We start from the raw sequence: 14,179 nt of genomic DNA, 5'->3' as shown, positions 1-14,179 counted from the left end.
TAAAGGCCCAAATTTAGGTGATTTTGCTTTTTTTTTCCTGGCAGTTACATCATCACAAATGCTCCAGTACCACAATCAATAATCCACCGGTGGACATTTAGTTGAATCAGATAATAATAATTTTGAATCTTAAAAGTACTCATTTGCTAGCAGGATACTCAGATACATATGCAAGATGGACATATAGGAATGGAAAGGAAGTGCACTAAAAACTTTGTGGTCACCATCTTGGTTTGGTGTGGAAGCTACCCTGCTTGCTAACTAATAATTGCCCAAAAAATTAAAACTGTTGTTTTTACAGCTGTATAATCTTTGTGGGAAGCTAATTTATATTTCTTTAAATGCATTCTCTGTCATTTCACATGCAAACTCCACATAATATCACTTCATGACTCAGCTAGCTACATGACTACAAGGCAGGCTATAAAACCTCAAACTGAATTTGTAGCCATTAGACAACTCTTAACCAAAACATGGTGTAGCCAGCTACATAGCCACATTTGTTTCCTTCATACGGCTGGCTGGGTACTTAGCCACACAGCTTCATTAACCAGCTGTATGATTAGCTAGCTTGCTAACTTCAGCACAGTTGAATGGCTCCTGCCTGAGCCATCCATGCTTGCATGTAAAAACCTCTGGAGGGTGGTGATTAGTGGAGGGGACCTGTTATCCTGTGGGGGGGGGGGGGGGGGAGAGGGGCGGAGAAATGGGAGGCGCTGAGGGGTACAGGGGTGGGGAGGAATGAGAAAGCTGGAAGCGAGTTTGACTGGGTGCTCTGACAGGGTCCTGTGGCATTTGGGTATGTGCGCTCTGTAGCTGTAGCCGTTAGTGCTGTCTGATCCCGTTGGCTGGCCAGCATCTCAGGACTTAAGTGCAGAAAGTGTGGGAGAGAAAGGGGAGGGATATAAAAAAAGCAAAGTAGACTTGAAGTAGAAGAGAAAGCAAGAGAAGGAAGAGGTAAAGAAGAAGTGAAGGGCTTGGAATCGGGTCTTTGGGGTGCCATTAAAGAGCTTGTTTTTCCGTTTTGTGTGTGTGTGACTTCTTGCACTTGCTGAGGCGTTGACAGCCATGGCAGATTCGAGCGCACAGCTGGACCGGGTGCCCCTCACCGAGGCGTTGGATGACGACGAGGAGGTTGCCCTGGCCAACCCAGGGGCCGCAGGCAAGCACAAGGAAGAGGAGGACGAGGCGGGGTCTGGGGGGAAAGGGGTGAAGAGCGAAGCCCAGATAAATGGAGTGATGGTCCTCGCCCTGCTGGATAAGATCATCGGCGTGGTGGACCAAATCCAGCAGACCCAGAATGGGCTGGAGGCACGGCAGGATGACATGGAGCGCTCGGTGAGTGGCATCCACGGCGAGCTCACCAAGCTGACCAAGAGCTATGGCACGACCAGCGGCACCGTCAACAAGATGCTGGACAAAGTGCGCAAGGTCAGCGTCAACATCAAGTCTGTGCGCTCCGACCTGGAGAAGCAGGCTGGCCAGATCAAGCGCCTGGAGAGCAACGAGCACGAGCTTCTGAAGAGACGCAACTTCAAAGTCATGATCTACCAGGTGAGGCGCAGCTGCACGAGATTCGGGCAGGGGTGGGCTATGATCATTCTTTGCCTGATTTTTAACCTGATTTAATTTTACTCCATGACAACGTCAAAAATCATCCGTGCAATCCATATTGCCACAGCAATTGTGGCATCACGCCAATGCTGTCATTTGGTTGGCTGTGGATTGTTCCTGCAACTGCTCCCTGTGCATCATAAAGGTCCTGCTGTTTATACATTATCTGAGCTATTGTTGGTCCCCTCTTTAGTTTAATGCATAATTGTGTAGGGAATGTCCTTCAAGTAGAAACTGGGAGTTCTTCCCTTGGCAGAGACCAATGGGCTGTTTTCATGAGCTGTTGCTAGCCAGAGATGCTGAACAGCATTTCAACTGCAGCATTTTAACTGCAGCACATGATTACTAAATAAATTCTAAATAAAGAAAAAAACTACAGTTGAAAAATGAAACTGCCTTGATTTACTGTGCGGGTCAGAATATCGCATTCCATGCAATAAAGCCAAAAACTCACAAATGATATTTTAATGACAGTAAACCGGCATGCAGGATGGGGCCAGAATGAGACGTATCCTTTCATCTCTGAACCAAAGATTTCAGCAGAGTCAATCCATAAAATACGAGCAGGAGACTGAAAGAGAGGCACTGGTATTGTGCATAGTTCACCATGCAGAATTATCCAATTCTTTATAAGTACACATATTATTTGTAAAATGTCTTATGCAATTTCCTCAATATGATCTCATCAAGTGATACCTCATTTTGTAGCTCTGATTCTGTACTTTAAAATCAAACGTTGAAACATTATCCAAAGTATGTATCTGTTCACATGTCATGTTTTCATTCAGACAGATGGGAAATCATGTCAATTCAACACCCACGATGAAATGAACAAATAAAAATGTATTTGAAGACATTATGAAAAATTAATTTGAGTTGAAAATAAGCAAAATACATACAACTCTATATAGTCTTATGCATATAAAGTGAAATGTACAAATTCTAAATGCATCATTTTTTTCACTAAGACAGATGGAAAATCATGTTAGTCAACACTCACATAAATAGATAGATGCCAGGTAAATGCCTGAAATGTAATGCAATATATTGCTATTAATGGTTCAGTTAGGAACATTTCTAAATGGTCTCTATAGCCATCGACATTGTGAGTGTGTTAAGGGTTTCTCAGTTAGTCAATGACTCTCAGAGCTTGAAATTGCAGCCAAGGCGTCACTAAGGAAGTTCTGATTCCTGTTGAGAATTTGAAAAGATACACTGGCAGTGCAATACCTTTACAAGATTGAGTCAGGAGACAGATAGACGGACAGACATATGCAGTGGATAGATGCAGGGCACAGAGAGCATTCTACCAGTGACTGGCACTTTTGGAAAGGGCCCGCTCCCTCGATGCCCTTTTTAGCATGGCGTGCTGAAATGTGTAGCAGCTTGTGAGCCGGTGGAATGGCGCGCGATAGTGAAATATCTCCCCCCGGCTCGCGGGTGCTTCGGGCAGACTCAGTCCAAATTTAACTTTCCTAGGGCTCCTCAGCCAGAGCAATCGACACGGGACTGAGGGGCTGTTCACAGGGCTGGGCTAAATGCACAAAAAGTATTTGGTGTAGGTGGCAGGTGCTACAGACCTATACCGTTTAAAGAGGCCAGCGACGCCTGCTACATATGAAAAGCTTGAGTGCGTGTATGTGAAACACTGCTTAGTGCTGCCTCTCTGAAGGCACACCTCTTCTCTTTCTTTCTTTAAGCCATACTAACCACAGCTGCTTTAGGGCTGCAACTGTTTGCAGGGTTATGGTATTGAAATAAGAATATAAGAAATAAGAGTCGGGATTTCAGTACGTTGCAGGTACGCCTATCTTTACGGAAGAATCAACTGTCAGCTGTGGCTACTCTTGTGGAAAGAGAACGTACTCTGATATACTGAAATAAAATACATTATCACTGTCAGAGGGGATATTGTAGCACTGTGCCACACCGTAAAGCATACAGTGTAAACTCTAACAGAGTACATATGAATACAATAGGGTCCATATGCACTCTGTAAGTCGATAACACTGTACATTTTACTGTGCACATGTATTAACAAACGTACAATTATTACTCTTTTCAGATATTGCAAAATATTTTTTAAGACACATTGTTGTGAATGTATATTAATCATATTTTCTGAAGAGTCCAAATTTTCACAATGGATTGCAACATATCCTATTTGCATAAAGATAGCTAGATGAACAGCTCATACATTTCTCTTGTCAGAAATCCAGTTGGTAACAGTTTTTTTCCACTATTGCTTCAGTGTTAGTGTCGGTGCAAGAAAAGTCACAAGATGCTCATGACTGTATGCTCAAGTTGTGTCAAATCTGACCTCAACAAGCCACCAATTTCACTCACGTTGTCGGAATTATATCGCTTTTCCTTGTCGCGGTGCATTTTAGTCGGATGGCTCTGTGACCTGTGAGGTGCATTTCTGATGTGTAGCATTAATCCGATTAAGGGGGGGAGCAAATATTGCGGAAGGAACACTTCCACTGTGTGGACAGCCAGCAGAGAAGCCGAGGCCGCCCACGGCAGGGCGGGGCAGGCTGAGACTTCTATGTTGTTCCTGTTAAAGGCGCTCTATTTTTACCAAAGGCTGCACGGTGTCAGGTTCATTGACACCAAAGCAGAGCCGGTGACAAACCCGCCGCTCACATCTGGCCCCGAGCCAGTATCTGTGCAGTACTCACGCTCGGCGATGCAGAGGCCCTAAAGCCAGTATCTGTGCAGTACTCACGATCAGCGATGCAGGGACACAGGGGCCCTAAAGCCAGTATCTGTGCAGTACTCACGCTCAGCGATGCAGGGGCCCTAAAGCCAGTATCTGTGCAGTACTCACGATCAGCGATGCAGGGACACAGGGGCCCTAAAGCCAGTATCTGTGCAGTACTCATGCTCAGCGATGCAGGGGCCCTAAAGCCAGTATCTGTGCAGTACTCACGATCTGCGATGCAGGGGCCCTAAAGCCAGTATCTGTGCAGTACTCACGATCTGCGATGCAGGGGCCCTAAAGCCAGTATCTGTGCAGTACTCATGCTCAGCGATGCAGGGGCCCTAAAGCCAGTATCTGTGCAGTACTCACGCTCGGCGATGCAGAGACACAGGGGCCCTAAAGCCAGTATCTGTGCAGTACTCACGATCAGCGATGCAGGGACACAGGGGCCCTAAAGCCAGTATCTGTGCAGTACTTACGCTCGGCGATGCAGAGACACAGGGGCCCTAAAGCCAGTATCTGTGCAGTACTCACGCTCAGCGATGCAGAGACACAGGGGCCCTAAAGCCAGTATCTGTGCAGTACTCACGCTCAGCGATGCAGAGACACAGGGGCCCTAAAGCCAGTATCTGTGCAGTACTCACGCTCAGCGATACAGGGACACAGGGGCCCTAAAGCCAGTATCTGTGCAGTACTCACGCTCAGCGATGCAGAGACACAGGGGCCCTAAAGCCAGTATCTGTGCAGTACTCACGCTCAGCGATACAGGGACACAGGGGCCCTAAAGCCAGTATCTGTGCAGTACTCACGCTCAGTGATGCAGGGACACAGGGGCCCTAAAGCCAGTATCTGTGCAGTACTCACGCTCAGCGATGCAGAGACACAGGGGCCCTAAAGCCAGTATCTGTGCCGTATGGGATCAGCCTGGTTGCGTTTTGAAGCAGGCAAATTTCCCAGGTAAAGTCCATTTGTCAGAGGAGTGGCTTTCACTGCAAGTACAGCAGGAGAATGTATTCCCTCATTTACCATGCTATGCGTCTCTGCCCCAGCACGTGCTAATAATGGCCACATGTTTTCACATTACTAGCTGAAGGGAGGGGGTTTGACGGCGCTATATTTTTATAATTAAATCAGATCACACAGAGAACACATGATCCTGCTACATCTCTTAGGTGGGTAATGGCACAATGGGCACAACAGTGTGGCACAATGGGCACAGCTGATTCCCAGCGGTGTTCCTTTCATTATATCCTTGACCATGTGACCCTGAGCACTGGCATGGTGCAGATTCGATCTGAGGCCGTGAGGCTCGTCCACACACCACAGTGTGTTGCCTTAACCCAACGAGCCATCCAGCATCCCCCAGCTGGTGATTTTAAGGTAAAAACAAAACAACAAGTAGTGCAGAGGTATAAGCACTCGCCCACCACCGCAGACACCCGGGTTCAATCCCCAGCAGCGGTACTTCCGGCTTGGTCAGACGTTCCTACGAACACAATTGGCAGTGTTTGAGGGTGGGAAGCCGGTGAGGGTATAAGTCCTGATCGGTGCATTAGCGACTCCTAATGGTTGGTCGGGGCGCCTGTTCAACGGGGAGGGGGGATCTGGGAGAGATAGCGCGAACCTCCGCACGCGTTACTCTCTCCCAGTGAAACTCCTCGCTGTCAGGTGAAAAGAAGCAGCTGGCGACTCCACATGTATCGGAGGAGGCATGTGGTAGTCTACACCCTCCCCAGACTGACAGAGCATAGCGCATCGACCAGGACCGTGATACACACAGGGAATTAGTATAACGCCTAAATTGGGAAGAAAATGGGAGAAAATGGCAAAAAAAACAACAGCCACACCCTGCAGGTCTCTAGGACCAGGGGTGCACAGCATGCTGGGATGCAGACCAGCTTCCTGTAGCTGGGGAGTGTCCACCAGCTGAAGGCCAGCAAGCCATGTCTGACACCCCCCTGAGGCTTGCCCCCCGCGAGGGGGGAGCCGCACAGCCTGCGGGATCTGTGCGAGAGCTGGTTCTGGGACAGGCAGGCCCCGAGCAGGAATTCGGCAGCTGTCTGCGGGGAACAGGAGCTCCCTGTGCCGGGCGCTGAGGCGGGTGCGTGCGTTTGGGAGGGACGGCAGAGCAGACTTAGCTCTGTGATTCATGCCCCAGGCATTCCTCCACCCAACAGCCATCATTCACTCTACTGTTTCTCCCCATGCGTGTTCACCTCCCAAAACTGTGCACACTCTCTCCCCCAATCCCACCCCCACTTCCCCCAATCCCACCCCACTAATCCCCACTCTCCCTCTATCTAACCCCCACTTCCCCCAATCCCACCCCCACTAACCCCCTACTCTCCCCCTATCCCACCCCCACTAACCCCCTACTCTCCCCCATCCCACCCCCACTATATTACATTACAGGCATTTGGCAGACGCTCTTATCCAGAATGACTAACCCCCCCTACTCTCCCCCTATCCCACCCCCACTAACTCCCCACTCTCCCACTATCCCACCCCCACTAACCCCCCCACTCTCCCCCTATCCCACCCCCACTAACCCTCCCACTCTCCCCCTGTCCCACCCCCACTAACCCCCATACTCCTACTCTATCCCACCCCCACTAGCCCCCTACTCTCCCCCAATCCCACCCCACTAACCCCCACTCTCCCTCTATCTCACTCCCACTTCCCCTATCCCACCCCCACTAACCCCCACTCTCCCTCTATCTCACCCCCACTTTCCCTATCCCACCCCCACTAACCCTACCACTCTCCCCCTATCCCACCCCACTAACCCCCACTCTCCCTCTATCTCACCCCCACTTTCCCTATCCCACCCCCACTAACCCTACCACTCTCCCCCTATCCCACCCCCACTAACCCCCACACTCCTCCTCTATCCCACCCCCACTAACCCCCCACTCTCCCCATCTCACCCCCACTAACCCCCTACTCTTCCCCAATCCCACCCCCACTAATCCTCACACTCCTCTGCTATCCCACCCCCACTAAACCCCTAATTCTTGCCCAGTCCCACCCCACTAACCCCCACTCTCCCTCCATCCCACCCCCACTAACCCCCCACTCTCCCCCTATCCCACCCCCACTAACCCCCCACTCTCCCTCTATCCCACCCCCACTAACCCCCCCACTCTCCCTCTATCCCACCCCCACTAACCCCCCCACTCTCCCTCTATCCCACCCCCACTAACCCCCCCACTCTCCCTCTATCCCACCCCCACTAACCCCCCACTCTCCCTCTATCCCACCCCCACTAACCCCCCCACTCTCCCTCTATCCCACCCCCACCAACCCCCCACTCTCCCTCTATCCCACCCCCACTAACCCCCCCACTCTCCCTCTATCCCACCCCCACTAACCCCCCCACTCTCCCTCTACCCCACCCCTACTAACCCCCCCACTCTCCCCCTATCCCACCCCCACTAACCCCCCCACTCTCCCCCTATCCCACCCCCACTAACCCCCCCTAATTTGGATTCATGTCGATAAATATGAGTGGGCAGGAGGGTGAGCGTGAGCAACTATTCTTTATATTCTTTATATTCACCTCTTGGCATTTCAGGGCTTTGTAATGATAGCAGTGGGGGTCACTTATTTTTAAATTTTTCCAAAATTTGATGGCTCTTTTCTGAATATTAATTAGTAGTGGATATTGGCCTAATTCTGCCCTGCATGCATTATTTGTAGTTTTCCTCTGAACCAGTAGGATACTTTTACAGAACTCTGCATGCAGGGTCTCAACTGGATGTTTGTCCCATTTTGCAAATTTGTGTTGTGTGAGTGGACCTCACACCTCACTGCCATAATGTGCAATTAGGTCAATTACTGATTTGAACATTTTTTGCCAAATGCCAAATGGAATTTCTATTTGAATTGACTTTTTAATGGCATAGAAAGCCCACTCCCCCTGTCCCAGCACACCCCTCCCCCCACTTTCCCCCTGTCCCACCAGTACACTCTCCCTGTCCCAGCAGCACACCCCCCCACTCTCCCCCCTCCCCCCCCACTTTCCCCCTGTCCCACCAGCACACCGCCCCCCCACTCTCCCCCCTCCCCCACACTTTCCCCCTGTCCCACCAGCACTTTCCCCATCCCACCAGTACACTCCCCCTGTCCCAGCACACCCCTCCCCCACACTTTCCCCCTGTCCCACCAGCACTTTCCCCCTGTCCCACCAGTACACTCCCCCTGCCCCAGCACACCCCCCCACCCACTTTCCCCCTGTCCCACCAGCACTTTCCCCTGTCCCACCAGTACACTCCCCCTGTCTCAGCACACCCCTCCCCCACACTTTCCCCCTGTCCCACCAGCACTTTCTCCCTGTCCCACCAGTACACTCCTCCTGTCCCAGCACACCCCTCCCCCACACTTTCCCCCTGTCCCACCAGCACTTTCCCCCTGTCCCACCAGTACACTCCCCCTGCCCCAGCACACCCACCCACCCACTTTCCCCCTGTCCCACCAGCACTTTCTCCCTGTCCCACCAGTACACTCCCTCTGTCCCAGCGCACCCCTCCCCCCTCACCCCTTCCACACTTGGCCGCAGGCCCGCTGTCTGGCAGATTCAGCACTTCTGTGCTGCGTGTCACCGTCTGTGCAGCAGGCCTGCTGAAGGCATCAGCTTCTGCTCCTCTCAATCACAGCCGCCCCCTGCATATCATGTTCATGGTAAATAACTTACTTACATGGTACAGATTGCAGGGCTAGCCCTTTGGACTAGATTTACATGCTGAGGTGGTCTGTCTTTTTGAAAGAGGTGTGTGTTAGGGAGCACACACATGCACATGAGCGTGCTGTTGCAGATCTCAGATAAGTATTCAAAAGATGTTCAATTTGCTATTCTGTTTGTTTCCCTATTCCCTGAAAATAGTGATGTGTATGTTACATTTCACACACACACAACACATGCACACACCTTTCAATGCACAAGGATTTATCATAATTTCTGACCATATATCACTTCCAGAAAAATTATATAAAAATACATATACCTTATATGTCAATCTCAAGCAAATATTTCTATATTTGCCCGCACAGTGTTGTAAATATACTGTATGTGTGCAGTACCTTCATAATATAATTTCAATATAGTTTGGTATTCCATTTCTATAAGGGTAAAAGAGTAGGAATTCTTTTTATAGCCAGTGTAACTGAGAGAACATGCTGGTGTTTGTTCCCCGGTGAATGCATGAGACATTTAGAGGACTCTGAGAAGAGGGGGAGCATTTATCTGCAGATTGAAAGGAAGGAAGAGAGCAAAAGAGAGAGGAATGCAGCCAGGTCCCTTCAGGGTCTCACCAGTGATGGAAGAATACAGGGAAACCAGGGGGATCAGAAACCTTCTATACTGTGAGGGAGTGAGAGAGACAGGGAAACCAGGGGGATCAGAAACCTTCTATACTGTAAGGGAGTGAGAGACACTGGCCAGGGTAGTTACATTAGAGTATCTGATGCATGCTGTTCTATATTTGGGCTGGGATTAGATGCTCTCCTCAAGCCAGACCCTGACAACACAGGGACACTGTGTGTGTGTGTGTGTGTGTATCTGTATGGTGTATGTGTGTATAATGTATGTTTGTGCATGTTTGTGTGAGCTTGTTTGCATGCACATGTCTATGTGTGCAAATGTGGCGTCTGTATGTATGTGCATGAGCGGGAATATATATATATATGTATATGTGTGTGTATATGTTTGCGTTTGTGTTGTGTGCTTGTGTGCACATGTACTGTATGTACATGGATACGTCTGTGCATGTTTGTACGTGTGTGTACGCATGCACACGTGGACTTGTGCGTTTGCATAACGTATGTGTGTAAATTCTACATGCATGCATGTTTGTGTGTTTGTGTAAACTGTGTGTGCGTGTAAACTATGTATGTTTGTGGGTATAAACTGTATGTATATGGGCGCGTGAAAACTGTGTGTGTGTACAGTATGTCTGTGTGTGTGCATGCGGCGTGTGTGTGTGTGTGTGTGTGTACAGTATGTCTGTGTGTGTGTGCATGTGGCGTGTGTGTGTATGCATGTGTGTGTGGTGTATGTGTGTGTGTGTATGCATGTGTGTGTGTGGTGTATATGTGTGTGCGTGTAAACTATGTATATTTGTGGGTATAAACTGTATGTATATGGGGGCGTGAAAACTGTGTATGTGTACAGTATGTCTGTGTGTGTGCATGCGGCGTGTGTGTGTGCGTACAGTATTTCTGTGTGTGTGTGTGTGTGTGCATGCGGTGTGTGTGTGTCTGTCTGCATGCGGTGTGTGTGTGTGCGTATATCTGTGTGGGTGTGTGTGTGCATGTGGCGTGTGTGTGCGTGTGTGTGTGGTGTATGTGTGTGTGTGTGTGTGTTTGTGGCGTATGTGTGTGTGCGAGTGTGTGTGCATGTGTGTGTGTGTGGCGTATGTGTGTTTGTGCGTGTGTGTGTGTGTGTGTGTGTGTGCGAGTGTGTGTGCATGTGTGTGTGTGGCGTATGTGTGTGTGTGTGTGTCGTATGTTTGTGTGTGTGTGTGTCTGTGTGTGTTTGTGTGTGCGTGTGTGTGTGTGCACAGAGAACCAGGAGCAAGTGTGACTATTTTAGTGACTGCTTGTTTATGTGTCTGACAGAAGGTGTTAATATAGTGCCGTCATTTGGATTTCTAATGAAATACTCTTCTCAGATTTTTTTGGGTGTAAATTTCCACTGGCTGGTATGAGGTGTATGGACTGGAGGAGCACTGCATTGTGTCATTTTGATTAAGGAATGCCTAAAGATATATTTCAGTTTCCTGTAGCCATTAACAAATCCCATTCACCAATGGGAATCAACAGAGCCCCAATGGACACTCATACCTGATAGTCACCATGTGCTCTCTGAACTCTACTGTTGGCCCTGCCCCACCGCACCTAGCTGACCTGTGCCTGAGGAGCATTAAAACACACACATTTACCCAGCACTCTAACACTAAAACTCACACATTTACCCAGCACTCTAACACTAAAACACACACGTTTACCCAGCACTCTAACATTAAAACACACACACTTACCCAGCACTCTAACACTAAAACACACACATTTACCCAGCGCTCAAACACACACACACTTACCCAGCACTCTAGCATTAAAACACACACATTTACCCAGCACTCTAACATTATAACACACACATTTACCCAGCGCTTTAACACTAAAACTCACACATTTACCCAGCACTTTAACACTAAAATACACACGTTTACCCAGCACTCTAACATTAAAACACACACACTTACCCAGCACTCTAACATTAAAACACACACATTTACCCAGCGCTCAAACACACACACACTTACCCAGCACTCTAGCATTAAAACACACACATTTACCCAGCACTCTAACATTAAAACACACACATTTACCCAGCGCTTTAACACTAAAACTCACACATTTACCCAGCGCTCTAACATTAAAACACACACATTTACCCAGCACTCTAACAATAAAATACGCACATCTACCCAGCACTCTAATATTAAAATACGCACATCTACCCAGCACTCTAATATTAAAACACACACATTTACCCAGCACTCTAACATTAAAACACACACATTTACCCAGCACTCTAACATTAAAACACACACATTTACCCAGCACTCTAACATTAAAACACACACATTTACCCAGCACTCTAACATTAAAACACACACGTTTACCCAGCACTCTAACATTAAAACACACATGTTTACCCAGCATTCTAACACTAAAACACACACATTTACCCAGCACTCTAACATTAAAACACACACGTTTACCCAGCATTCTAACATTAAAACACACACATTTACACAGGGCTCTGCGCTAACAGGAGCACACTAATGCATCCCAATTAGTACTTGTTTTCCTAAATGCATTTTCCAGTTAGCACACATCAGGTTTCAGGGAAATGTGTGCAGCGTGGAGCCCTACATTTTCCCTATGATCTGTAACTAAGCTCACAAAAACAGTCCAGACTGCTGCAGCATATAAACAGGAATTTCACTTTCATTATAAATACGCCTGAGACAGGGAGGGGAATGGCCGTGGGGTCATGTTTCATTAAGAAGGGCTGAATTTAGCTGTCTGTCACAGAGATTGGTGGATTACACACCCTGAATATGTATGCCGTATATATCTTTGTATTTATAAAGTGCCAGCATTGCAGTTCCAGGTATGACTGCCACCAAAGGCATATTTGCTCACGTGGCAGTCAATAGTGAATGTACAGCTCAGGAAAACATGAAGAGACCACCCCATATTTTTAGCTGTGACCTCAGCTCTATAGCTCTGTCTGTTGGTCAGTCGGTTGGTTGGTCGGTTGGTCGGTTGGTTAGTTGGTCCACAAAAATTGTCCCACCCCGTAGCGGCCACAGTTTTCGCCCCAGGAAGCTGAAATTTGGCGTGGCCATTGGTCACAACCGAAGGTAGAGCTGAGTAACTTTAAAGGCCAATTGACCAAGAGGGGGTGTGGCGATGGGCGCGGCCTATCACTAAAAGGCGAATAACTCCCGAATAGATTCACAGATTTGTACAAGATTTTGTGGAAAGGTTGGCCATGACCCAAAGAAGCTGTCACGTGTTTGTGTGAGGCTGCGTGCATGGATGCATGCACACATGGATGTATGCGCATGTGCTGTCGCAGCTATTGCGGATTCGCACTTGTTTCAAGAGAAATCAAATATTGATTGTTGAACGCTTTTTAAGCAATGACATTATTTTTTAAAATTATTTATTTATGTGTATAAACTTGCTTAGTTTTTATAATTCAATGTGTAAAAACACTGTGTTCTTTAGTATTTTGACCACTTGTCATTTTCTGCAAATAAATGTTCTGAATGACAATATTTTAGTTTGGAATTAAAATTGAATGTGGTAAACAATTCATTATAGAATATCAACAGTTAGATTTTACACTGATACATATTCATTAACTTTGACACTGAAAAATCGATGTGGTCTTCTAATTGTTTCCAGAGCTGCATGGTCTCTTTAGTCACTTGAAACAGCTTTGAACCAACTGCAGAAAGACCTGGCATTAGTTGTGAGAAAGAAAACAGTGTGAGGAGCACTCCACAGGTTACTAAGGAAGCAAGCCGTCTCAGACAGTGTGAGGAGTGCTCTACAGGTTACTAAGGAAGCAAGCTGTCTCAGTGTGAGGGATGCTCTACAGGTTACTAAGGAGGCAAGCTGTCTCAGTGTGAGGAGCGCTTTACAGGTTACTAAGGAAGCAAGCTGTCTCAGTGTGAGGGGTGCTCTACAGGTTACTAAGGAAGCAAGCTGTCTCAGTGTGAGGAACGCTCTACAGGCTACTAAGGAAGCAAGCTGTCTCAGTGTGAGGGACACTCTACAGGTTACTAAGGAGGCAAGCCTTCTCAGTGTGAGGAGCGCTTTACAGGTTACTAAGGAAGCAAGCTGTCTCAGTGTGAGGAGCGCTCTACAGGTTACTAAGGAAGCAAGCTGTCTCAGTGTGAGGGATGCTCTACAGGTTACTAAGGAAGCAAGCTGTCTCAGTGTGAGGAGCGCTCCACAGGTTACTAAGGAAGCAAGCTGTCTCAGTGTGAGGAGCGCTCCACAGGTTACTAAGGAAGCAAGCTGTCTCAGTGTGAGGGATGCTCTACAGGTTACTAAGGAAGCAAGCTGTCTCAGTGTGAGGAGCGCTCTACAGGTTACTAAGGAAGCAAGCTGTCTCAGTGTGAGGAGCGCTCTACAGGTTACTAAGGAAGCAAGCTGTCTCAGTGTGAGGGGCGCTCTACAGGTTACTAAGGAAGCAAGCTGTCTCTACAGGTTACTAAGGAAGCAAGTAGTTTCAGACAGTGTGAGGGGCGCTCTACAGGTTACTAAGGAAGCAAGCTG

General features: G+C 48.1%; 1 protein-coding gene across 1 annotated transcript in view; it reads left to right on the top strand.

Annotated features, from left to right (window-relative positions):
• The first annotated feature begins 772 nt into the window (after positions 1-772).
• LOC118216487 (caveolae-associated protein 1-like) overlaps positions 773-14,179 on the top strand; it is a 33,407-nt gene continuing 20,000 nt past the window's right edge. Inside the window, exon 1 of the mRNA XM_035397669.1 lies at positions 773-1,554. Within this exon, the coding sequence (XP_035253560.1) occupies positions 1,069-1,554 (486 nt within the window). The 5' untranslated portion in view covers positions 773-1,068. The remainder of the gene's footprint in view (positions 1,555-14,179) is intronic.

Source organism: Anguilla anguilla, chromosome 17 (assembly GCF_013347855.1).
Source record: "Anguilla anguilla isolate fAngAng1 chromosome 17, fAngAng1.pri, whole genome shotgun sequence".
In the NCBI taxonomy this organism is placed as follows: Eukaryota; Metazoa; Chordata; class Actinopteri; order Anguilliformes; family Anguillidae; genus Anguilla; species Anguilla anguilla.
This window is presented reverse-complemented; position numbering and strand designations above follow the sequence as displayed.